This window comes from Oncorhynchus tshawytscha, unplaced genomic scaffold (assembly GCF_018296145.1).
Source record: "Oncorhynchus tshawytscha isolate Ot180627B unplaced genomic scaffold, Otsh_v2.0 Un_contig_2548_pilon_pilon, whole genome shotgun sequence".
Classification (NCBI taxonomy): Eukaryota; Metazoa; Chordata; class Actinopteri; order Salmoniformes; family Salmonidae; genus Oncorhynchus; species Oncorhynchus tshawytscha.
The window spans coordinates 156,092-183,439 of NW_024609582.1; the positions used below are offsets into that span (position 1 = coordinate 156,092).

The following is a 27,348-nucleotide window of genomic DNA, read 5'->3' on the forward strand; positions in this document are numbered from 1 at the left end:
TTCTTCTCTCTCTACATAACTTTATCTCTCTCTTCTCTCTCTACATAACTGTATCTCTCTCTCTTCTTCTCTCTCTACATAACTTTATCTCTCTCTCTTCTTCTCTCTCTACATAACTTTATCTCACTCTCTTCTTCTCTCTGCATAACCTTCTCACTCTCTTCTTCTCTCTCTACATAACTTTCTCTCTCTCTTCTTCTCTCTCTACATAACTTTATCTCTCTCTCTTCTCTCTCTATATAACTTTATCACTCTTCTTCTCTCTACATAACTTTATCTCACTCTCTTCTTCTCTCTCTACATAACTTTATCTCACTCTCTTCTCTCTCTACATAACTGTATCTCTCTCTCTTCTCTCTCTACATAACTTTATCTCACTCTCTTCTTCTCTCTCTACATAACTTTATCTCACTCTCTTCTTCTCTCTCTACATAACTTTATCTCACTCTCTTCTTCTCTCTCTACATAACTTTATCTCTCTCTTCTCTCTCTACATAACTTTATCTCTCTCTTCTCTCTCTACATAACTTTATCTCTCTCTCTTCTTCTCTCTCTACATAACTTTATCTCACTCTCTTCTTCTCTCTCTACATAACTTTATCTCTCTCTTCTCTCTCTACATAACTTTATCTCTCTCTCTTCTCTCTCTACATAACTTTATCTCTCTCTTCTTCTCTCTCTACATAACTTTATCTCTCTCTCTTCTTCTCTCTCTACATAACTTTATCTCACTCTCTTCTTCTCTCTCTACATAACTTTATCTCACTCTCTTCTTCTCTCTCTACATAACTTTATCTCTCTCTCTTCTTCTCTCTCTACATAACTTTATCTCACTCTCTTCTTCTCTCTGCATAACTTTATCTCACTCTCTTCTTCTCTCTCTACATAACTTTATCTCACTCTGTATCTTCTCTCTCCCTGACTACCTTCATCTCTCTCTATCTCCCTGCTTCTCTCTGTCTCTCTACATACGTACCTTTATCTCTCTCTCTCTTCACTCACTCTCATGAAATACCATGTGTTGGTGTATCTCTGCACCCCTCCCTCCCTCTTCTTACCATAGTAAGGCTGCGTATAACGGGGCTAAGCAGGAAGACCATGTGTTGGTGTATCTCTGCACTCCTCTCCACCAGCACATAGAACACCTCTAGGAAGCCAAAGGATACCAAACACAGACCCAACACCTGCAGAGAGGGGAGAGGAGTTAGTTTAAACACAGACCCAGCACCTACAGAGGGGGAGAGGAGTTAGTTTAAACACAGACCCAGCACCTACAGAGAGGGAGACAGGAGTTAGTTTAAACACAGACCCAGCACCTACAGAGAGGGGACAGGAGTTAGTTTAAACACAGACCCAGCACCTACAGAGAGTTAGTTTAAACACAGACCCAGGGAGAGGAGTTAGTTTAAACACAGACCCAGCACCTACAGAGAGGGGACAGGAGTTAGTTTAAACACAGACCCAGCACCTACAGAGAGGGGACAGGAGTTAGTTTAAACACAGACCCAGCACCTACAGAGAGGGGACAGGAGTTAGTTTAAACACAGACCCAGCACCTACAGAGAGGGGACAGGAGTTAGTTTAAACACAGACCCAGCACCTACAGAGAGGAGACAGGAGTTAGTTTAAACACAGACCCAGCACCTACAGAGAGGAGACAGGAGTTAGTTTAAACACAGACCCAGCACCTACAGAGAGGAGACAGGAGTTAGTTTAAACACAGACCCAGCACCTACAGAGAGGAGACAGGAGTTAGTTTAAACACAGACCCAGCACCTACAGAGAGGAGACAGGAGTTAGTTTAAACACAGACCCAGCACCTACAGAGAGGAGACAGGAGTTAGTTTAAACACAAACAATGAGGGGTACAAACACAATTACACAATTACAATAAATATACTGATCAGTATGTAGATGTACTGTTCTGTTAGATGGTAGCAGGATATAGATGTAATGTTCTGTTAGATGGTAGCAGGATATAGATGTACTATGTTAGAGGGTAGCAGGATATAGATGTAATGTTTTGTCAGATGGTAGCAGGATATAGCTGTGATGTTCTGTTAGATGGTAGCAGGATATAGATGTAATATGTTAGATGGTAGCAGGATATAGATGTAATGTTTTGTCAGATGGTAGCAGGATATAGATATAATGTTCTGTTAGATGGTAGCAGGATGTAGATGTAATATGTTAGATGGTAGCAGGATATAGATGTAATGTTCTGTTAGATGGTAGCAGGATATAGATGTAATGTTTTGTCAGATGGTATCAGGATATAGATGTAATGTTCGGTTAGATGGTAGCAGGATATAGATGTAATGTTCTGTTAGATGGTAGCAGGATATAGACGTACTGTTCTGTTAGATGGTAGCAGGATATAGATGTGATGTTCTGTTAGATGGTAGCAGGATATAGATGTAATGTTCTGTTAGATGGTAGCAGGATATAGATGTAATATGTTCTGTTAGATGGTAGCAGGATATAGATGTAATGTTCTGTCACATGGTAGCAGGATATAGATGAAATATGTCAGCTGGTAACAGGATATAGATGTAATATGTCAGATGGTACCAGGATATAGATGTAATGTTCTGTCACATGGTAGCAGGATATAGATGAAATATGTCAGCTGGTAACAGGATATAGATGTAATATGTCAGATGGTACCAGGATATAGATGTAATGTTCTGTTAGATGGTAGCAGGATATAGATGTAATATGTATGTCTGTCTGTCTGTCTGTCTGTCTGTCTGTCTGTCTGTCTGTCTGTCTGTCTGTCTGTCTGTCTGTCTGTCTGTCTGTCTGTCTGTCTGTCTGTCTGTCTGTCTGTCTGTCTGTCTGTCTGTCTGTTTCTGTCTGTTTCTGTGTCTGTGTGTGTGTGTGTGTGTGTGTGTGTGTGTGTGTGTGTGTGTGTGTGTGTGTGTGTGTGTGTGTGTCACAGAGACTCACAGTTTTGGCACAGCAGAGGCTGGTCAGAGAGATGCCTCCCTGGCCAGTGAACCAGAGGTAGACCAGGTAGAGAGGACCGCAGGACCACAGGTACATACAGGGGAACCACACCAGGACCGTATGCTGGAAACATTGGGACAGGTCTGGGTGAGGGGTGTACCAGGTCAGGTTCCAGTCCTGAGAGAGAGAAGGAGGGATGGAGGGAGATGAGAGTGTTAGAATATGTAGCAGACAAATGGCAGCATTGGGTCAGGTCTGGGTGAGGGGTGTACCAGGTTAGGTTCCAGTCCTGAGAGAGAGAAGGAGGGATGGGGGAGGGATGGAGGGAGAGGAGAGTGTTAGAATATGTAGCAGACAAATGGCAGCATTGGGTCAGGTCTGGGTGGGGGGTGCACCAGGTCAGGTTCCAGTCTTAAGAGGGAGAGAGTGTGACAAACAAATGGAAGCATTGGTGTTTTGATAGGTGCAGTGTAATGTGTTGTTTTACAGGGTCAGACATAGTAGTATGATAGGTGTTGTTTTACAGGGTCAGACATAGTAGTATGATAGGTGTTGTTGTACAGGGTCAGACATAGTAGGATGATAGGTGTTGTTTTACAGGGTCAGTCATAGTAGTATGATAGGTGTTGTTTTACAGGGTCAGACATAGTAGTATGATAGGTGTTGTTGTACAGGGTCAGACATAGTAGGATGATAGGTGTTGTTTTACAGGGTCAGTCATAGTAGTATGATAGGTGTTGTTTTACAGGGTCAGTCATAGTAGTATGATAGGTGTTGTTTTACAGGGTCAGTCATAGTAGTATGATAGGTGTTGTTTTACAGGGTCAGTCATAGTAGTGTGATAGGTGTTGTTTTACAGGGTCAGACATAGTAGGGTGATAGGTGTTGTTGTACAGGGTCAGTCATAGTAGTATGATAGGTGTTGTTGTACAGGGTCAGACATAGTAGTATGATAGGTGTTGTTTTACAGGGTCAGTCATAGTAGTATGATAGGTGTTGTTGTACAGGGTCAGTCATAGTAGTATGATAGGTGTTGTTGTACAGGGTCAGTCATAGTAGTAGGATAGGTGTTGTTGTACAGGGTCAGTCATAGTAGTATGATAGGTGTTGTTGTACAGGGTCAGTCATAGTAGTATGATAGGTGTTGTTTTACAGGGTCAGTCATAGTAGTATGATAGGTGTTGTTTACAGGGTCAGTCATAGTACTATGATAGGTGTTGTTTTACAGGGTCATAGTAGTATGATATGTGTTGTTTTACAGGGTCATAGTAGTATGATAGGTGTTGTTGTACAGGGTCAGTCATAGTAGTATGATAGGTGTTGTTGTACAGGGCCAGTCATAGTACTATGATAGGTGTTGTTTTACAGGGTCAGTCATAGTAGTATGATAGGTGTTGTTTTACAGGGTCAGTCATAGTAGTATGATAGGTGTTGTTTTACAGGGTCAGTCATAGTAGTATGATAGGTGTTGTTTTACAGGGTCAGTCATAGTAGTATGATAGGTGTTGTTGTACAGGGTCAGTCATAGTACTATGATAGGTGTTGTTTTACAGGGTCAGTCATAGTAGTAGGATAGGTGTTGTTGTACAGGGTCAGTCATAGTAGTATGATAGGTGTTGTTGTACAGGGTCAGTCATAGTAGTATGATAGGTGTTGTTTTACAGGGTCAGTCATAGTAGTATGATAGGTGTTGTTTTACAGGGTCAGTCATAGTAGTATGATAGGTGTTGTTGTACAGGGCCAGTCATAGTACTATGATAGGTGTTGTTTTACAGGGTCATAGTAGTATGATATGTGTTGTTTTACAGGGTCATAGTAGTATGATAGGTGTTGTTGTACAGGGTCAGTCATAGTAGTATGATAGGTGTTGTTGTACAGGGTCAGTCATAGTAGTATGATAGGTGTTGTTGTACAGGGCCAGTCATAGTACTATGATAGGTGTTGTTTTACAGGGTCAGTCATAGTAGTATGATAGGTGTTGTTGTACAGGGTCAGTCATAGTAGTATGATAGGTGTTGTTTTACAGGGTCAGTCATAGTAGTATGATAGGTGTTGTTGTACAGGGTCAGTCATAGTACTATGATAGGTGTTGTTTTACAGGGTCAGTCATAGTAGTATGATAGGTGTTGTTTTACAGGGTCAGTAATAGTAGTATGATAGGTGTTGTTTTACAGGGTCAGTCATAGTAGTGTGATAGGTGTTGTTTTACAGGGTCAGACATAGTAGGGTGATAGGTGTTGTTTTACAGGGTCAGTCATAGTAGTATGATAGGTGTTGTTTTACAGGGTCAGTCATAGTAGTATGATAGGTGTTGTTTACAGGGTCAGTCATAGTAGTATGATAGGTGTTGTTGTACAGGGTCAGTCATAGTACTATGATAGGTGTTGTTTTACAGGGTCAGTCATAGTAGTAGGATAGGTGTTGTTGTACAGGGTCAGTCATAGTAGTATGATAGGTGTTGTTGTACAGGGTCAGTCATAGTAGTATGATAGGTGTTGTTTTACAGGGTCAGTCATAGTAGTATGATAGGTGTTGTTTTACAGGGTCAGTCATAGTAGTATGATAGGTGTTGTTGTACAGGGCCAGTCATAGTACTATGATAGGTGTTGTTTTACAGGGTCATAGTAGTATGATATGTGTTGTTTTACAGGGTCATAGTAGTATGATAGGTGTTGTTGTACAGGGTCAGTCATAGTAGTATGATAGGTGTTGTTGTACAGGGTCAGTCATAGTAGTATGATAGGTGTTGTTGTACAGGGCCAGTCATAGTACTATGATAGGTGTTGTTTTACAGGGTCAGTCATAGTAGTATGATAGGTGTTGTTTTACAGGGTCCGTCATAGTAGTATGATAGGTGTTGTTGTACAGGGTCAGTCATAGTAGTATGATAGGTGTTGTTGTACAGGGTCAGTCATAGTACTATGATAGGTGTTGTTTACAGGGTCAGTCATAGTAGTATGATAGGTGTTGTTTTACAGGGTCAGTCATAGTAGTATGATAGGTGTTGTTTACAGGGTCAGTCATAGTAGTGTGATAGGTGTTGTTTTACAGGGTCAGACATAGTAGGGTGATAGGTGTTGTTTTACAGGGTCAGTCATAGTAGTATGATAGGTGTTGTTGTACAGGGTCAGACATAGTAGTATGATAGGTGTTGTTTTACAGGGTCAGTCATAGTAGTATGATAGGTGTTGTTGTACAGGATCAGTCATAGTAGTATGATAGGTGTTGTTGTACAGGGTCAGTCATAGTAGTAGGATAGGTGTTGTTGTACAGGGTCAGTCATAGTAGTATGATAGGTGTTGTTGTACAGGGTCAGTCATAGTAGTATGATAGGTGTTGTTTTACAGGGTCAGTCATAGTAGTATGATAGGTGTTGTTTTACAGGGTCAGTCATAGTAGTATGATAGGTGTTGTTGTACAGGGCCAGTCATAGTACTATGATAGGTGTTGTTTTACAGGGTCATAGTAGTATGATATGTGTTGTTTTACAGGGTCATAGTAGTATGATAGGTGTTGTTGTACAGGGTCAGTCATAGTAGTATGATAGGTGTTGTTGTACAGGGCCAGTCATAGTACTATGATAGGTGTTGTTTTACAGGGTCAGTCATAGTAGTATGATAGGTGTTGTTTTACAGGGTCAGTCATAGTAGTATGATAGGTGTTGTTTTACAGGGTCAGTCATAGTAGTATGATAGGTGTTGTTGTACAGGGTCAGTCATAGTACTATGATAGGTGTTGTTTTACAGGGTCAGTCATAGTAGTATGATAGGTGTTGTTTTACAGGGTCAGTAATAGTAGTATGATAGGTGTTGTTTTACAGGGTCAGACATAGTAGTATGATAGGTGTTGTTGTACAGGGTCAGTCATAGTACTATGATAGGTGTTGTTTTACAGGGTCATAGTAGTATGATAGGTGTTGTTTTACAGGGTCAGTAATAGTAGAATGATAGGTGTTGTTTTACAGGGTCAGACATAGTAGTATGATAGGTGTTGTTGTACAGGGTCAGACATAGTAGGATGATAGGTGTTGTTTTACAGGGTCAGTCATAGTAGTATGATAGGTGTTGTTGTACAGGGTCAGTCATAGTAGTATGATAGGTGTTGTTTTACAGGGTCAGTCATAGTAGTATGATAGGTGTTGTTGTACAGGGTCAGTCATAGTAGTATGATAGGTGTTGTTTTACAGGGTCAGTCATAGTAGGATGATAGGTGTTGTTTTACAGAGTCAGTCATAGTAGTATGATAGGTGTTGTTTTACAGGGTCAGTCATAGTAGTACAGCGCCCCTGGAGTAGATCAGGGTTAAGTGTCTTTCTCAAGGTCACATTACCAGCCTGTCACCTTGTCAGCCCAGGTATTTCAACATTTAGTTATTGGCCCATCTCTCTAACCGCTAGGCTACCTGTCACCCTAGGATACAATGTCATATGGAATATAATAGCGAGGGAGAGATGGAGAGAGAGAGGTAGGGATATAGATGGAGGGAGAGATGGAGAGAGAGAGGTAGGGATATAGATGGAGGGAGAGATGGAGAGAGAGAGGTAGGGATATAGATGGAGGGAGATGGATGAGAGAGAGAGAGGTAGGGATATAGATGGAGGGAGAGATGGAGAGAGAGGTAGGGATATAGATGGAGGGAGAGATGGAGAGAGAGAGGTAGGGATATAGATGGAGGGAGAGATGGAGAGAGAGAGGTAGGGATATAGATGGAGGGAGAGATGGAGAGAGAGAGGTAGGGATATAGATGGAGAGATGGAGAGAGAGAGAGAGAGAGAGAGAGGAGAGGTAGGGATATAGATGGAGGGAGAGATGGAGAGAGGTAGGGATATAGATGGAGGGAGAGATGGGAGAGAGAGGTAGGGATATAGATGGAGGGAGAGATGAGAGGAGAGAGAGAGCTAGGGATATAGATGGCAGGAGAGATGAGAGAGAGAGGTAGGGATATAGATGGAGGGAGAGATGGAGAGAGAGAGGTAGGGATATAGATGGAGGGAGAGATGGAGAGAGAGAGGTAGGGATATAGATGGAGGGAGAGATGGAGAGAGAGAGGTAGGGATATAGATGGAGGGAGAGATGGGAGAGAGAGGTGGATATAGATGGAGGGAGAGATGGAGGAGAGAGAGAGAGTAGGGAGAGGTAGGGATATAGATGGAGAGATGGGAGAGAGAGAGAGAGAGAGAGAGGTAGGGATATAGATGGAGGGAGAGATGGAGAGAGAGAGGTAGGGATATAGATGGAGGGAGAGATGAAGAGAGAGAGGTAGGGATATAGATGGAGGAGAGAGAGAGAGAGAGAGAGAGAGGTAGGGATATAGATGGAGAGGAGAGATGGAGAGAGAGAGGTAGGGATATAGATGGAGGGAGAGATGGAGAGAGGTAGGGATATAGATGGAGGGAGAGATGGAAAGAGAGAGGTAGGGATAAAGATGGAGAGATGGAAAGAGAGAGGCAGGGATATAGATGGAGGGAGAGATGGAGAGAGAGAGAGAGGAGAGAGAGAGATGGTAGGGATATAGATGGAGGGAGAGATGGAGAGAGAGAGGTAGGGATATAGATGGAGGGAGAGATGGAGAGAGAGAGGTAGGGATATAGATGGAGGGAGAGATGGATGGAGAGAGAGAGAGAGGTAGGGATATAGATGGAGGGAGAGATGGAGAGAGAGAGGTAGGGATATAGATGGAGGGAGAGATGGAGAGAGAGAGGTAGGGATAGATGGAGGGAGAGATGGAGAGAGAGAGAGGAGGAGAGAGAGAGAGGTAGGGATATAGATGGAGAGAGAGAGAGAGAGAGGTAGGGATATAGATGGAGGGAGAGATGGAGAGAGAGAGGTAGGGATATAGATGGAGGGAGAGATGGAGAGAGAGAGGTAGGGATATAGATGGAAAGATGGAGGGAGGTAGGGATGGGAGAGATGGAGATGAGAGAGAGAGAGAGAGAGAGAGGTAGGGATATAGATGGAGGGAGAGATGGGAGAGAGAGGTAGGGATATAGATGGAGGAGAGATGGAAAGAGAGAGGTAGGGATAAAGATGGAGGGAGAGATGGAAAGAGAGAGGCAGGGATATAGATGGAGGGGATGGAGAGAGAGAGAGAGAGAGAGAGAGGTAGGGATATAGATGGAGGGAGAGATGGAGAGAGAGAGGTAGGGATATAGATGGGAGAGATGGAGAGATGGAGAGAGAGAGAGAGAGAGAGAGAGGTAGGGATATAGATGGAGGAGAGATGGAGAGAGAGAGGTAGGGATATAGATGGAGGGAGAGATGGGAGAGAGAGAGGTAGGGATATAGATGGAGGGAGAGATGGAAAGAGAGAGGTAGGGATATAGATGGAGGGAGAGATGGAGAGAGAGAGGTAGGGATATAGATGGAGGGAGAGATGGAAAGAGAGAGGTAGGGATATAGATGGAGGGAGAGATGGAAAGAGAGAGGTAGGGATATAGATGGAGGAGAGATGGAGAGAGAGAGGTAGGGATATAGATGGAGGGAGAGATGGAGAGAGAGAGGTAGGATATAGATGGAGGGAGAGATGGAGAGAGAGGTAGGGATATAGATGGAGGGAGAGATGGAGAGAGAGAGAGAGAGAGAGGTAGGGATATAGATGAGAGGGAGAGAGAGAGGTAGGGATATAGATGGAGGGAGATGGAGAGAGAGAGGTAGGGATATAGATAGATGGAGAGAGAGGTAGGGATATAGATGGAGGGAGAGATGGAGAGAGAGAGAGAGAGAGAGAGAGGTAGGGATATAGATGGAGAGATGGAGAGAGAGAGAGAGAGAGAGAGGAGAGGTAGGGATAGATGGAGGGAGAGATGAGAGAGAGAGGTAGGGATATAGATGGAGGGAGAGATGGAAAGAGAGAGGTAGGGATAAAGATGGAGAGATGGGAGAGAGAGGCAGGGATATAGATGGAGGAGAGATGGAGAGAGAGAGAGGGATATAGATGGAGAGAGAGAGAGAGGTAGGGATATAGATGGAGGGAGAGATGGAGAGAGAGAGGTAGGGATATAGATGGAGGGAGAGATGGAGAGAGAGAGGTAGGGATATAGATGGAGGGAGAGATGGAGAGAGAGAGGTAGGGATATAGATGGAGGGAGAGATGGAGAGAGAGAGGTAGGGATATAGATGGAGGGAGAGATGGAGAGAGAGAGGTAGGGATATAGATGGAGGGAGAGATGGAGAGAGAGAGAGAGAGAGAGAGAGAGAGAGAGAGAGAGGTAGGGATATAGATGGAGAGATGGAGAGAGAGAGAGAGAGAGAGAGGTAGGGATATAGATGGAGGGAGAGATGGAGAGAGAGAGGTAGGGATATAGATGGAGGGGAGATGGAGAGAGAGAGGTAGGGATATAGATGGAGGGAGAGATGGGGAGAGAGAGGAGAGAGAGAGAGGTAGGGATATAGATGGAGAGATGGAGAGAGAGAGAGAGAGAGAGAGAGAGAGGTAGGGATATAGATGGAGGGAGAGATGGAGAGAGAGAGGTAGGGATATAGATGGAGGGAGAGATGGAAAGAGAGAGGTAGGGATAAAGATGGAGGGAGAGATGGAAAGAGAGAGGCAGGGATATAGATGGAGGGAGAGATGGAGAGAGAGAGAGAGAGAGAGAGAGAGAGAGAGAGAGAGGTAGGGATATAGATGGAGGGAGAGATGGAGAGAGAGAGGTAGGGATATAGATGGAGGGGGAGAGATGGAGAGAGAGATGGAGAGAGAGAGAGAGAGAGAGGTAGGGATATAGATGGAGGGAGAGATGGAGAGAGAGAGGTAGGGATATAGATGGAGGAGGATGGAGAGAGAGAGAGAGAGAGAGAGGTAGGGATATAGATGGAGGGAGAGATGGGAGAGAGAGGTAGGGATATAGATGGAGGGAGAGATGGAGAGAGAGAGGTAGGGATATAGATGGAGGGAGAGATGGAAAGAGAGAGGTAGGGATATAGATGGAGGGAGAGATGGAGAGAGAGGTAGGGATATAGATGGAGGGAGAGATGGAGAGAGAGAGGTAGGGATATAGATGGAGGGAGAGATGGAGAGAGAGAGGTAGGGATATAGATGGAGGGAGAGATGGGAGAGAGAGGTAGGGATATAGATGGAGGGAGAGATGGAGAGAGAGAGGTAGGGATATAGATGGAGGGAGAGATGGAAAGAGAGAGGTAGGGATATAGATGGAGGGAGAGATGGAGAGAGAGAGGTAGGGATATAGATGGAGGGAGAGATGGAAAGAGAGAGGTAGGGATATAGATGGAGGGGAGATGGAAAGAGAGAGGTAGGGATATAGATGGAGGAGAGATGGAAGAGAGAGGTAGGGATATAGATGGAGGGAGAGAGAGAGAGAGGTAGGGATATAGATGGAGGGAGAGATGGAAAGAGAGAGGTAGGGATATAGATGGAGGGAGAGATGGAGAGAGAGAGGTAGGGATATAGATGGAGGGAGAGATGGAAAGAGAGAGGTAGGGATATAGATGGAGGGAGAGATGGAGAGAGAGAGGTAGGGATAAAGAGGGAGGGGAGAGGGAGACTTGCTTTGGCAATGTTAACACATGTTTCCCATGCCAATAAAGCCCTTGAATTGAAATGAATTGAATTGAGAGAGAGAGGTAGGGATATAGATGGAGGGAGAGAGAGAGAGGTAGGGATATGGATGGAGGGGAGAGAGAAAGGTAGGGATATAGATGGAGGGGAGAGAGAAAGGTAGGGATATAGATGGAGGGAGAGAGAGGTAGGGATATAGATGGAGGCAGAGAGAGAGGTTGGGATATAGATGGAGGGGAGAGAGAGAGGTAGGGATATAGATGGAGGGGAGAGAGAAAGGTAGGGATATAGATGGAGGGAGAGAGAGGTAGGGATATAGATGGAGGGGAGAGAGAGGTAGGGATATAGATGGAGGGGAGAGATGGAGAGAGAGAGAGGTAGGGACATAGATGGAGGGAGAGATGGAGAGAGAGGTAGGGATAAAGATGGAGGGGAGAGAGAGAGAGGTAGGGATATAGATGGAGGGAGAGAGAGAGGTAGGGATAGATGGAGGGGAGAGAGAGAGGAGGGATATAGATGGAGGGAGAGAGAGAGGTAGGGATATAGATGGAGGGAGAGAGAGACGTAGGGATATAGATGGAGGGAGAAAGAGGTAGGAATATAGATGGAGGGGAGAGAGAGGTAGGGATATAGATGGAGAGAGAGAGGTAGGGATATAGATGGAGAGAGAGGTAGGGATATAGATGGAGGGAGAGAGAGAGAGGTAGGGATATAGATGGAGGGGGAGAGAGAGAGGTAGGGACATAGATGGCGAGAGAGAGAGAGAGAGGTAGGGATAAAGATGGAGATAGAGAGAGGTAAGGATAGAGATGGAGGGAGAGAGAGAGGTATGGATAAAGATAGAGGTAGGGATAGAGGAGAGAGAGAGGAGGTAGGGATAGAGATGGAGGGAGAGAGAGAGGTAGGGATATAGATGGAGGGGAGAGAGGGGTAGGGATATAGATGGAGGGAGAGAGAGAGGTAGGGATATAGATGGAGGGAGAGAGGTAGGGATATAGATGGAGGGGGAGAGAGGGGTAGGGATATAGATGGAGGGAGAGAGAGAGGTAGGGATAGAGATGGAGGGGGAGAGAGAGGTAGGGATATAGATGGAGAGAGAGAGGTAGGGATATAGATGGAGGGAGAGAGAGAGGTAAGGATATAGATGGAGGGAGAGAGAGAGGTAAGGATATAGGTGGAGGGAGAGAGAGGTAGGGATATAGATGGAGGGGAGAGAGAGGTAGGGATATAGCTGGGAGTGAGAGAGAGAGAGAGAGAGAGGTGGGGATATAGATGGAGGGAGAGAGAGTGAGATGTAAGGATAGAGATGGATGGAGAGAGAGAGGTAGGGATAGAGATGGATACAGAGAGAGAGGTAGGGATAGAGATGGATAGAGATGGAGAGAGAGAGAGAGAGAGAGAGAGAGAGAGAGAAAGGTAGGTAATGTGTCTATCTTCCTCTCTCTCTCTCTCTCTCTCTCTCTCTTCACCCAACCAGTAAATACAGTAGTGATAATGATGTCAAGATGTCTTTAAGCCCAAGCCTCCAGCTCAGGGTTGAACTTCACTACAGTTTCCTCTGTAGCCCATAGACCTTCTCCTGGTCTGCCTTTTTAATCACGGTGACAACAACCAATGTTCCCCAAAGTGGTAGATGAGCACCCATCCAATGATAGATCCTTCCTGGTTCGTGACATCCTGTGTCGACACATAATACGTTAGTTATATGTCTGGGTATGTGATCCCTGCTGGGAGTGAACCCACAACCTTGGCCACTTAAGACCACACATCAGACCCCATGGTTTTGCTTACGTTGTGACTCACAAGACACACGACAACTCATCAGGAAGCTTTAAATTGGGTAAACAATTTTGGGACCCACTGTTTGCTTTCCTCACCTCTCAACCCTCAATGATAGTGCAGGAAAACAATGTGTGCGTCCTAATTGGCACCCTATTCCCTATAAGCATTGGTTAAGAGTAGTGCACTACATAGGGAACAGGGTGTCATTGGGCCCTGATCTAAACTAGTGCACTACATAGGGAACAGGGTGTCATTGGGCCCTGATCTAAAGTAGTGCACTACATAGGGAACAGGGTGTCATTGGCCCCTGATCTAAAGTAGTGCACTACATAGGGAACAGGGTGTCATTGGGCCCTGATCTAAAGTAGTGCACTACTGTACATGGGGAATAGGGTGTCATTGGGCCCTGATCTAAAGTAGTGCACTACTGTACATGGGGAACAGGGTGTCATTGGGCCCTGATCTAAAGTAGTGCACTACACATGGGGAACAGGGTGTCATTGGGCCCTGATCTAAAGTAGTGCACTACTGTACATGGGGAACAGGGTGTCATTGGGCCCTGATCTAAAGTAGTCACTACATGGGGAACAGGGTGTCATTGGGCCCTGATCTAAAGTAGTGCACTACATGGGGAACAGGGTGCCATTGGGCCCTGATCTAAAGTCATAGGGAACAGGGTGTCATTGGGCCCTGATCTAAAGTAGTGCACTACATAGGGAACAGGGTGTCATTGGGCCCTGATCTAAAGTAGTGCACTACATAGGGAAAGGGTGCCATTGGGTGATCATTAGGGAACAGGGGTCCCTGATCTAAAGTAGTGCACTACATAGGGAACAGGGTGTCATTGGGCCCTGATCTAAAGTAGTCACTACATAGGGAACAGGGTGTCATTGGGCCCTGATCTAAAGTAGTGCACTACACAGGGAACAGGGTGTCATTGGGCCCTGATCTAAAGTAGTGCACTACACATGGGGAACAGGGTGTCATTGGGCCCTGATCTAAAGTAGTGCACTACTGTACATGGGGAACCGGGTGTCATTGGGCCCTGATCTAAAGTAGTGCACCTACTGTACATGGGGAACAGGGTGTCATTGGGCCCTGATCTAAAGTAGTGCACTACATAGGGAACAGGGTGTCATTGGGCCCTGATCTAAAGTAGTGCACTACTGTACATGGGAACAGGGTGTCATTGGGCCCTGATCTAAAGTAGTGCACTACTGTACATGGGGAACAGGGTGTCATTGGGCCCTGATCAAGTAGTGCACTACTGTACATGGGGAACAGGGTGTTTGGGCCCTGATCTAAAGTAGTGCACTACTTAGTGTGGGAACAGGGTGTCATTGGGCCCTGATCTAAAGTAGTCACTACTGTACATGGGGAACCGGGTGTCATTGGGCCCTGATCTAAAAGCACTACTGTACATGGGGAACAGGGTGTCATTGGGTCCTGATCTAAAGTAGTGCACTACTGTACATGGGGAACAGGGTGTCATTGGGCCCTGATCTAAAGTAGTGCACTGTACATGGGGAACAGGGTGTCATTGGGCCCTGATCTAAAGTAGTGCACACTGTACATGGGGAAAAGGGTGTCATTGGGCCCTGATCTAAAGTAGTGCACTACTGTACATGGGGAACCGGGTGTCATTGGGCCCTGATCTAAAGTAGTGCACTACTGTACATGGGGAACCGGGTGTCATTGGGCCCTGATCTAAAGTAGTGCACTACTGTACATGGGGAACCGGGTGTCATTGGGCCCTGATCTAAAGTAGTGCACTACTGTACATGGGGAACCGGGTGTCATTGGGCCCTGATCTAAAGTAGTGCACTACATGGGGAACCGGGTGTCATTGGGCCCTGATCTAAAGTAGTGCACTACTGTACATGGGGAACCGGGTGTCATTGGGCCCTGATCTAAAGTAGTGCACTACTGTACATGGGGAACCGGGTGTCATTGGGCCCTGATCTAAAGTAGTGCACTACTGTACATGGGGAACCGGGTGTCATTGGGCCCTGATCTAAAGTAGTGCACTACATGGGGAACAGGGTGCCAAGGTGTTAAGCGGAATACGGTGTTAAGCGTGGTGAATCACAGTGTGTTTAGTGTGGTGAATCACAGTGTGTTTAGTGTGGTGAATCACAGTGTGTTTAGTGTGGTGAATCACAGTGTGTTTTTGAATCACAGTGTGTTTAGTGTTGAATCACAGTTTGTGTTGAATCACATTTTGTGTTTGTGTGTTGAATCACAGTGTGTTTAGTGTGGTGAATCACAGTGTGTTTAGTGTGTTTAATCACAGTGTGTTTTGTGGTGAATCACAGTGTGTTTAGTGTGGTGAATCACAGTGTGTTTAGTGTGGTGAATCACAGTGTGTTTAGTGTGGTGAATCACAGTGTGTTTAGTGTGGTGAATCACAGTGTGTTTAGTGTGGTGAATCACGGTGTGTTTAGTGTGGTGAATCACAGTGTGTTGAATCACAGTGTGTTTAGTGTGGTGAATCACAGTGTGTTAACCATGTTGAATCACAGTGTGTTTAGTGTGGTGAATCACGGTGTGTTTAGTGTGTTGAATCAACACAAGTTTCCCGATGAGTCAACAAGACTACACCTCTTGACTGTCTCTGTCTTCAATAACCTAACTATCAAGGCACAAGGCGAGACCCAAATGCAGGCACGGGAGGCAGATGTAGACGAAGAGAGAAACACACAGAGAAAAGAGAGACTGACAGAGAGATAAAGAGACTGAAGAGAGAAGAGGTAGAGAGAGAGAGAAGAGGTAAAGAGAGAGAGAAGAGGTAGAGAGAGAGAGAGAGAGAGAGAGAGAGAGAGAGAGAGAGAGAAAGAGAGGGAAGAGGTAGAGAGAGAGAAGAGGTAGAGAGAGAGAGAAGAGGTAGAGAGAGAGAAGAGGTAGAGAGAGAGAGAAAAGAGAGAGAAAAGAGAGAGAGGGAGAGAGAGAGAGCGGAGAGGAGAGTGAAAGAGATTCTGAAATGTTTTTACTCTTTTGGAACTTTTGTGAGTGTAATGTTTACTGTTGATGTTTTTCATTGTTTATTTAAAGTTTGTTTATTATCTATTTTTAATTTAATCTAATTACTATGAGAAAGCTGAATGGAGAGTAAATTACTATGAGAAAGCTGAATGGAGAGTAAATTACTATGGGAAAGCTGAATGGAGAGTAAATTACTATGAGAAAGCTGAATGGAGAGTAAATTACTATGAGAAAGCTGAATGGAGAGTAAATTACTATGAGAAAGCTGAATGGAGAGTAAATGACTATGAGAAAGCTGAATGGAGAGTAAATTACTCTGGCAGAACTGACAACATTCATTGGACAGATGAGTCTATAGACTATAGGCAGTTTGGTGAGTATACAGCCAGGTGTGTAAAGGCCAGCGTCCCGTTAACAGCATTCTGGAGTAGAGGTGCTGAATGCCCATGACTGACTCACTGTACAGGACATTATCATGGGGATGGCATCACCAACGTGCTGCTTCTAGCAAATACAGACCCTGAGGCCACGCTGACTGCTCTACTGTGGTGTTATAGACCCTGAGACCACACTGACTGCTCTACTGTGGTGTTATAGACCCTGAGACCACGCTGACTGCTCTACTGTGGTGTTATAGACCCTGAGACCATGCTGACTGTTCTGTGGTGTTATAGACCCTGAGACCATGCTGACTGTTCTACTGTGGTGTTATAGACCCTGAGACCATGCTGACTGTTCTACTGTGGTGTTATAGACCCTGAGACCACGCTGACTGCTCTACTGTGGTGTTATAGACCCTGAGACCATGCTGACTGTTCTGTGGTGTTATAGACCCTCAGTTGACCATGCTGACTGTTCTACTGTGGTGTTATAGACCCTGAGACCATGCTGACTGTTCTGTGGTGTTATAGACCCTCAGTTGACCATGCTGACTGTTCTACTGTGGTGTTATAGACCCTGAGACCATGCTGACTGTTCTGTGGTGTTATAGACCCTGAGACCATGCTGACTGTTCTACTGTGGTGTTATAGACCCTGAGACCATGCTGACTGTTCTACTGTGGTGTTATAGACCCTGAGACCATGCTGACTGTTCTACTGTGGTGTTATAGACCCTCAGTTGACCATACTGACTGTTCTACTGTGGTGTTATAGACCCTGAGACCACGCTGACTGCTCTACTGTGGTGTTATAGACCCTGAGACCATACTGACTATTCTACTGTGACATATTTAACCATCCTGCTTCTCCTTACTTTCCGGGCCAGTTTCCCGGACACTGATTAAGCATGTGTGTGATGTGTTAATGTGGATCCTCGTTAGCCTTTAGCTTAGCAACAGCACCTACTCTACCTGAGGACAGCAACACACTGACACCCAGGCTCTATTCAATACGCTTAGCGGAAGTTCAGTGATTGAAATGTAAAGGCAATGTTCTCGCGTTAGCCGGAGACCGTAGTCACGGTAACCGCTGTACATGTCGGCTCAGTCGGGGGAAATCAGTTCTACATATCTGCAGTGCGAATCTGTAAGGTTTCAGCCGATCCCCCATCTTCTTCCATGGGCTTCCAGTTTAACAGACAACTTCTGCCTCACGATCATCCTCTAGTTATCCACTCACTGTGTCTTAATCCCCTGGGATTCACTGAAGTCTGACACACTGGCGGTGTCCCAAATAGAATATATTTCCCTATTTAGTGCACTATTTTAGATCAGAGCCCTATGGGGCAGTGGTCAGAAGTATTGCACTACTTAAATCAAAGCCCTATGGACAGTGGTCAAAACTAGTGCACTACTTTAGATCAGAGCTCTATGGGCAGTGGTCAAAACTAGTGCACTACTTTAGATCAGAGCCCTATGGGCAGTGGTCAAAAGTAGTGCACTACTTTAGATTAGAGCCCTATGGGCAGTGATCAAAAGTAGTGCACTACTTTAGATTAGAACCCTATGGACAGTGGTCAAAAGTAGTGCACTACTTTAGATCAGAACCCTATGGGCAGTGGTCAAAAGTAGTGCACTACTTTATATCAGAACCCTATGGACAGTGGTCAAAAGTAGTGCACTATATAAGAATAGTTGCCACTTGGGGATGCACTCAGTGTTTTTCTGGCAGTCCGCTAGGCCATGAGGGGAGCGTTCCTGGGGATGATGTTAACCTCATAAGGTACTGGATCATCAAAATAATCACTGACAACGTGATGGAAATACATCTTCTGTAACTGTGTGAAATAGATCATGGACAGGTAACTAACGGCCCATGTGGCCCGCCGCCCCCCTCTTTTGTAGCCCCCCGTCAGGGTCTCAACTTAACGTTGATGTTGAGATCTGGAATAACAGAATATTGCAAGGTGCAATTTCCAAATTTGGTTGTGCATCAGCAGTTTTTTCTTGTTAAGTCAGTTGTTTACTACGTCAGCAACAAACAAGCATATCTGGGTTAGTTATTCTGGTCTATTAATGTTTGATTTGGTTTCAAATGCTTTGGGAGTCTGTGTGATCTGTGGGAAATATCTGGCTCTAATGCGAACATACATTTGGCAGGAGGTTGGGAACTGTAACTCGGTTTCCACTTCATTTTGTGGGCAGTGGACACATAGCCTGTCATCTCTCAAGAGCCAGGTCTGCCTATGGCGGGCTTTCTCAATAGCAAGGCTACGCTCGGTGAGTCACTGAGTCTCTCAATTCAATTCAACTGAATAGGCTTTATTGGCATGGGAAACTACAGGACGAAATACAAACCCTCCAACCCAAAATGACTTGTGCTGTTGATGGTATCCTCAATGAAATGATGACATACACAGAGCACATATTCCAATTGGCTTAAACTCTTTACCATCATCCTCAGCTCTGGCATCTTCCCCAAAATTTGGAACCAAGGACTGATCACCTCAATCTACAAAAGTGGAGACAAATTTGACCCCAATAACTACTGTGGGATTTTGCGTCAACAGCAACCTTGGGGAAATACGCTGCATTATCATTAACAGCAGACTTGTACATTTCCTCAGTGAAAACAATGTACTGAGCAAATGTCAAATTGGCGTTTACCAAATTACCATACAACAGACCACGTATTTCTTTCCACAGGGTCGTGGGGTGAGACAGGGTGTAACGAATCTCCTCTTCTTCTGACGAGGAGTAAGAGATGTCGGACCAATGCGCAGCGTGGTAACCATAGTGATACTTTATTTACATGACTAAAATACCAGAATAACAACGTGAACCGAAACAAACGAAACAGTCCTGTGTGGAGACAAACACTGACACGGAAAATAATCACCCACAACTCAAAAGTGAAACCAGGCTACCTATGTATGGTTCTCAATCAGGGACAACCAGGCTACCTATGTATGGTTCTCAATCAGGGACAACCAGGCTACCTATGTATGGTTCTCAATCAGGGACAACGATTGACAGCTGCCTCTGATTGAGAACCATACCAGGCCAAACACAGAAATCCCAAATCATAGAAAAAGGAACATAGACAACCCACCCAACTCACGCCCTGACCATACTAAAACAAAGACATAACAAAAGAACTAAGGTCAGAACGTGACACAGGGATGCAGCTTGAGCCTCACCCTCTTCAACATATATATCAACGAATTGGCGCGGGCACTAGAACAGTCTTCAGCACCCGGCCTCAGCCTACTAGAATCCGAAGTCAAATGTCTGCTGTTTGCTGATGATCTGGTGCTTCTGTCACCAACCAAGGAGGGCCTACAGCAGCACCTAGATATTCTGCACAGATTCTGTCAGACCTGGGCCCTGACAGTAAATCTCAGTAAGACCAAAATAATGGTGTTCCAAAAAAGGTCCAGTTGCCAGGACGACAAATACAAATTCCATCTAGACACTGTTGCCCGAGAGCACACAAAAAACGATACCTAACTCAGCCTATAAATCAGCACAACAGGTAACTTCCACAAGAGACAAGGCAGGAAGGGCCTTCTATGCCATCAAAAGGAACATTACATTCAACATCCCAATCAGGATCTGGCTAAAATTACTTGAATCAGTTATAGAACCCATTGCCCTTTATGGTTGGGAGGTCTGTGGTCTGCTCACCAACCAAGTATTCACTAAATGTGACAAACACCAAATTGAGACTGCATACAGAATTCTGCAACAACATCCTCTGAAACCAGCTGAAAGAAAGCGATTCCCAAACCTTCCATAACAAAGCCATCAATTACAGAGAGCTGAACCTGGAGAAGAGTCCCCTAAGCAAGCTGGTCCTGGGGCTCTGTTCACAAACACACCCCACAGAGCCCCAGGACAGCAACACCATTAGACCAAACCAAATCATGAGAAAACAAAAAGATAATTACTTGACACATTAGAAAGAAATGACAAAAAAACAGAGAAAACTAGAATGTTATTTGGCCCTAAACAGAGAGTACACAGCAGCAGAATACCTGACCACTGTGACTGACCCTACACAGAGAGTACACAGCAGCAGAATACCTGACCACTGTGACTGACCCTACACAGAGAGTACACAGCAGCAGAATACCTGACCACTGTGACTGACCCAAAATTACAGCAGCAAAGCTTTGACTATGTACAGACTCAGTGAGCATAGCCTTGCTATTGAGACTGTGACTGACCCTACACAGAGAGCTACTCAGTGGCAGAAGACAGGCCACTGTGACTGACCCTACAAAGAGAGTGGAAACAGCAGCAGAACCTCCTGACCACTGTGACTGACCCAATATTAAGAGAAAGCTTTGACTATGTCCACAGACTCAGTGAGCATAGCCTTGCTATTGAGAAAGGCCCATATCTAGGCAGACATGGCTCTCAAGTGAAGACAGGCTATGTGCTCACTGCCCACAAAAAGGTGGAAACTGAGCTGCACTTCCTAACCTCCTGCCCAATGTATGACCATATTAGAGAGACATATTTCCCTCAGATTACACAGATCCACAAAGAATTTGAAAACAAATCCAATTTTGATAAACTCCCATATCTACTGGGTGAAATTCCACAGTGTGACATCACAGCAGCAAGATTTGTGACCTGTTGCCACGAGAAAAAGGGCAACCAGTGAAGAACAAACAGGTGTTGTTGTACAGGGTCAGACATAGTAGTATGATAGGTGTTGTTGTACAGGGTCAGACATAGTAGTATGATAGGTGTTGTTTTACAGGGTCAGTCATAGTAGTATGATAGGTGTTGTTTTACAGGGTCAGACATAGTAGTATGATAGGTGTTGTTTTACAGGGTCAGTCATAGTAGTATGATAGGTGTTGTTTTACAGGGTCAGACATAGTAGTATGATAGGTGTTGTTGTACAGGGTCAGTCATAGCAGTATGATAGGTGTTGTTTTACAGGGTCAGTCATAGTAGTATGATAGGTGTTGTTGTACAGGGTCAGACAAAATAGTAGTATGATAGGTATTGTTGTACAGGGTCAGTCATAGTAGTATGATAGGTAGCAAGATTTTGTTGTACAGGGTCAGTCATAGTAGTATGATAGGTGTTGTTGTACAGGGTCAGACATATTTATGCTTATTTATTTTATCTTGTGATAGGTACCATGTTGTACAAAATTGTTGATAACAGGGTCAGTATAGTAGTATGATAGGTGTTGTTGTACAGGGTCAGACAAAATTAGTATGATAGGTATTGTTGTACAGGGTCAGTCATAGTAGTATGATAGGTATTGTTGTACAGGGTCAGTCATAGTAGTATGATAGGTGATAGCAAGATTTGTGACCTGTTGCCACGAGAAAAGGGCAACCAGTGAAGAACAAACACCATTGTAAATACAACCCATATTTATGCTTATTTATTTTATCTTGTGTCCTTTAACCATTTGTACATTGTTAAAACACTGTATATATATATAATATGACATTTGTAATGTCTTTATTGTTTTGAAACTTCTGTATGTGTAATGTTTACTGTTAATTTGTATTGTTTATTTCACTTTATATATTATCTACCTCACTTGCTTTGGCAATGTTAACACATGTTTCCCATGCCAATAAAGCCCTTGAATTGAATTGAATTGACAGAGAGAGAGAGAGAGACAGAGAGAGAGACAGAGAGAGAGACAGAGGGAGAGAAAGAGAGACAGAGAGAGACAGAGACAGAGACCGAGCGAGAGAGTGACAGAGACAGAGAGAGAGAGAGAGAGAGAGACAGACAGAGAGAGAGAGTCAGTGAATCATGATATGAACTAGGTGTGACTCATGGAGGAACGCAGGTCAATGGTAAAAAACAATCATCACTTCAGCATCAGCATAAACACACACACACACACACACACACACACACACACACACACACACACACACACACACACACACACACACACACACACACACACACACACACACACACACAATTTACAATTCACAACTGTTTTTATCATTTACAGCTGTCTTCCTTCATCCATCTCTCCACCTCTCTGTTCATGGTCTGTCTGATAAACCTACCGTACTCTCTCATAAACCTACCGTCCGTCCTCTCTCCATCTCTCTGTTCATGGTCTGTCTGATAAACCTACTGTCCTCTCTCATAAACCTACCGTCCGTCCTCTCTCCATCTCTCTGTTCATGGTCTGTCTGATAAACGTACTGTCCTCTCTCATAAACGTACTGTCCTCTCTCATAATCCTACTGTCCTCTCTCATAATCCTACTGTCCTGTCTGATAAACCTACTGTCCTCTCTCATAAACCTACTGTCCTGTCTGATAAACCTACTGTCCTCTCTCATAAACGTACTGTCCTATCTCATAATCCTACTGTCCTCTCTCATAAACCTACTGTCCTGTCTGATAAACCTACTGTCCTCTCTCATAAACCTACTGTCCTCTCTCATAAACCTACTGTCCTCTCTCATAAACCTACTGTCCTCTCTCGTAAACCTACTGTCCTGTCTGATAAACCTACTGTCCTCTCTCATAAACCTACTGTCCTGTCTGATAATCCTACTGTCCTCTCTCATAAACCTACTGTCCTCTCTCATAATCCTACTGTCCTCTCTCATAAACCTACTGTCATCTCTCCACCTCTTTGTTCATGGTCTGTCTGATAAACCTACTGTCCTCTCTCATAATCCTACTGTCCTGTCTGATAAACCTACTGTCCTCTCTCATAAACCTACTGTCCTGCCTCATAATCCTACTGTCCTGTCTGATAAACCTACTGTCCTCTCTCATAAACCTACTGTCCTGTCTGATAAACCTACTGTCCTCTCTCATAAACCTACTGTCCTCTCTCATAAACCTACTGTCCTCTCTCATAAACCTACTGTCCTCTCTCATAAACCTACTGTCATCTCTCCACCTCTCTGTTCATGGTCTGTCTCATAAACCTACTGTCCTCTCTAGCTCTCTCTCCTTCATTCTCTCTCTCTAGCTCTGTCTCTTTCTGTCTCTCATTCATTCTCTCTCTCACTACCTCTATCTCTATCTCTCCATTCATTCTGTCTCTACCTCTCTCTCACTCCTTCATTATCTCTCTCGCTACCTATCCTTCATTCTCTCTCTCTACCTCTCCTTCATTCTATCTCTATCTCTCCTTCAATCTCTCTCTCTGCCTCTATCTCTCTCTATCGCTCTCTCTGCCTCTATCTCTCTCTATCTCTCTCTCTGCCTCTATCTATCTCTCCTTCATTATCTCTCTCTCTATCTCTCCTTCATTATCTCTCTCTCTCTATCTCTCCTTCATTATCTCTCTCTCTATCTCTCCTTCATTCTCTCTCTCTCTCTCCTTCAATCTCTCTCTCTCTATCTCTCCTTCATTCTCTCTCTCTATCTCTCCTTCAATCTCTCTCTCTCTATCTCTCCTTCTTCTCTGCCTCTATCTCTCTCTATCTCTCTCTCTGCCTCTATCTCTCTCTCTGCCTCTATCTCTCTCTGCCTCTATCTCTCTCTCTGCCTCTATCTCTCTCTATCTCTCTCTCTCTGCCTCTATCTCTCTGCCTCTATCTCTCTCTCTGCCTCTATCTCTCAATTCAATTCAATTCAATTCAATTCAAGTCAAGGGCTTTATTGGCATGGGAAACATGTGTTAACATTGCCAAAGCAAGTGAGGTAGACAACATACAAAGTGATCTCTCTCTCTCTCTCTCTCTCTGCCTCTATCTCTCTCTATCTCTCTCTCTGCCTCTATCTCTCTCTATGCCTCTATCTCTCTCTATCTCTCCTTCATTATCTCTCTCTATCTCTCCTTCATTATCTCTCTCTATCTCTCCTTCATTATCTCTCTCTCTATCTCTCCTTCATTATCTCTCTCTATCTCTCCTTCATTATCTCTCTCTCTATCTCTCCTTCATTATCTCTCTCTCTATCTCTCCTTCATTATCTCTCTCTCTTCCTCTCCTTCATGCTCTCTCTCTCTCTCTCTCTCTCTCTCTCTCTCTCTCTCTCTCTCTCGTACTGTAGGTCACTCACCCATAGTGGATCCAGTCCACTGAGGCTGCACAGATTGTCCATCCTGCCTTCTGTTTTCTTCCTCCAACTTCTCCTCCTACTTTTCTTAAATATTGTTTTCCTCTCAGTAAATCCAGATTGTCCCGGTAAGGAAGTGAATCTCTCTTGTCCTCTTCCTCCCCCTCCGTTTCTCAAGGTGTTGGTCTTATGTTTGGTGAATCTCTTCTTCTCTCTCTCTTTTTCTGTGTGTCTGGTAAGAAAACTAATTTCCCTCCTGCACTCCTTTTCTCTCCCTAGGATGTGTGTGAGTCAGTCTGTGTGCACACAGACTCTGCTCAGTCTCACACACTCAGTCTCCACTCAGTCTCCACTCAGTCTCCACTCAGTATCACACTCTGTTCTGCTCAGTCTCACATCACTCAGTCTCCACTCAGTCTCCACTCAGTCTCCACTCAGTCTCCACTCTGTTCCGCTCAGTCTCTACTCTGTCTCAAACATACTCCAGTGTCTCTGAGCTGTCTCACAGTGTGGGTCCTGTTTTTGAGTGCTAGTCAGCCAACAACTCTCCCTCCTTGTAGGTGGGGGAAAGACAACTCTCCTATCTCTCTCTCCTGCTCTCTCTCTCTTTCCTATCTCTCTCTCCTGCTCTCTCTCTTGCTCTCTCCTGCTCTCACTCTCTTTCCCCCTCTCTCCTGCTCTCTCTCCGGCTCTCTATTGCTCTCTCTCCTGCTCTCTCTCTCTCTCTCCTGCTCTCTCTCTCTCTCTCTCTCTCTCTCTCTATTTCCCTCTACTGACTCTCGCTTCTTCTCTCTTGCCTCTTTCACTCTCTCCACTATCTCTGTGATTTCACTAGTTCTCCTTCTGTCTCTGTGTGTTTTGACTCCCCCCTCCTCTGTTTCCTCCACCTCCCTCCCTCCTTGGGTCACCTCACCACAGCTACTTCCCTGGAAGAGATGGGAACACCCCACCCTAATCCCTTCCTCCCTCTCGCTACCACCCTAATCCCCATCCCTCTTTCCCACCCCTCCTTCTCTCTCCTCTCTCCCTCTCTCTCTACTACCTGAACCCATCATTTCCTCTCCCTGTCTCTCCCTCCTCCCTCTCTCTCTACCACCCAAACCCCTCCTTTCCTCTCCCTGTCTCTCCCTCCTCCCTCTCTCTCTACCACCTAAACCCCTCCATTTCCTCTCCCTGTCTCTCCCTCCTCTCCTCTCTCTCTACCACCTAAACCCTCTCTTTCCTCTCCCTCTCTCTCCCTCCTCCCTGTCTCTCCCCTCTCTCTACCACCTGGACCCATCATTTCCTCTCCCTGTCTCTCCCTCCTCCCTCTCTCTCTACCACCTAAACCCCTCATTTCCTCTCCCTGTCTCTCCCTCCTCCCTCTCTCTCTACCACCTGAACCCATCATTTCCTCTCCCTGTCTCTCCCTCCTCCCTCTCTCTCTACCACCTGGACCCATCCTTTCCTCTCACTGTCTCTCCCTCCTCCCTCTCTCTCTACCACCTAAACCTCTCATTTCCTCTCCCTCTCTCTCCCTCCTCCCTTTCTCTCTACCACCTGAACCCATCCTTTCCTCTCTCCCCCACCTCCTCCAAACATATAGCTAATGCTTCCATCACCATCCCATCAAAAAACACACACACACACTCATGCACACACACACTCATGCGCACACACACATCATGCACACACACACTTGTGTGTGTGTGTGTGTGTGTGTGTGTGTGTGTGTGTGTGTGTGTGTGTGTGTGTGTGTGTGTGTGTGTGTGTGTGTGTGTGTGTGTGTGTGTGTGTGTGTGTGTGTGTGTCATGCACACACACACACACACACACACACACACACACACACACACACACATGTGTCGTCCCACTAGACACACACTGTTAAAACACACACACACACACACATCTAATATACACACATTGTTCTGTTTAAATGGTATCTTTCAGGTGGCCTCTTGTTCTGTTTGTGTGTATGACACACTGATCTGTTGTGTGGCCTAACTGATGTGTTGTGTGTGTGTGTGTGTGTGTGTGTGTGTGTGTGTGTGTGTGTGTGATCTGTTGTGTGTGTGTAAAAAAAACTGTATATTTTGACATCCATGTCACATGGATCTGTTAAAACAACATGTGTCGTCCCTAACTAGACACACAGATGTGTTAAAACAACATGTGTCGTCCCTAACTAGACACACAGATGTGTTAAAACAACATGTGTCGTCCCTAACTAGACACACTGATCTGTTAAAACAACATAGACACACAGATCTGTTAAAACAACATGTGTCGTCCCTAACTAGACACACAGATGTGTTCATGTGTCCCTAACTAGACACACTGATCTGTTAAAACAACATGTGTCGTCCCTAACTAGACACACAGATGTGTTAAAACAACATGTGTCGTCCCTAACTAGACACACTGATCTGTTAAAACAACATGTGTCGTCCCTAACTAGACACACTGATCTGTTAAAACAACATGTGTCGTCCCTAACTAGACACACTGATCTGTTAAAACAACATGTGTCGTCCCTAACTAGACACACAGATCTGTTAAAACAACATGTGTCGTCCCTAACTAGACACACAGATCTGTTAAAACAACATGTTAAAACAACATTGTCCCTAACTAGACACACAGATCTGTTAAAACAACATGTGTCGTCCCTAACTAGACACACAGATCTGTTAAAACAACATGTGTCCCTAACTAGACACACAGATCTGTTAAAAC

General features: G+C 44.9%; 1 protein-coding gene across 1 annotated transcript in view; it reads right to left on the reverse strand.

Moving 5' to 3' along the window:
- LOC112248043 (multidrug resistance-associated protein 1-like) overlaps positions 1-25,257 on the reverse strand; it is a 71,434-nt gene extending 46,177 nt beyond the window's left edge. Inside the window, exons 1-3 of the mRNA XM_042316049.1 lie at positions 24,634-25,257; positions 2,950-3,126; positions 1,059-1,184 (exon numbers count right to left, since the gene is read on the reverse strand). Of these exons, the coding sequence (XP_042171983.1) occupies positions 1,059-1,184; positions 2,950-3,126; positions 24,634-24,675 (345 nt within the window). The 5' untranslated portion in view covers positions 24,676-25,257. The remainder of the gene's footprint in view (positions 1-1,058; positions 1,185-2,949; positions 3,127-24,633) is intronic.
- Positions 25,258-27,348: the final 2,091 nt, after the last annotated feature.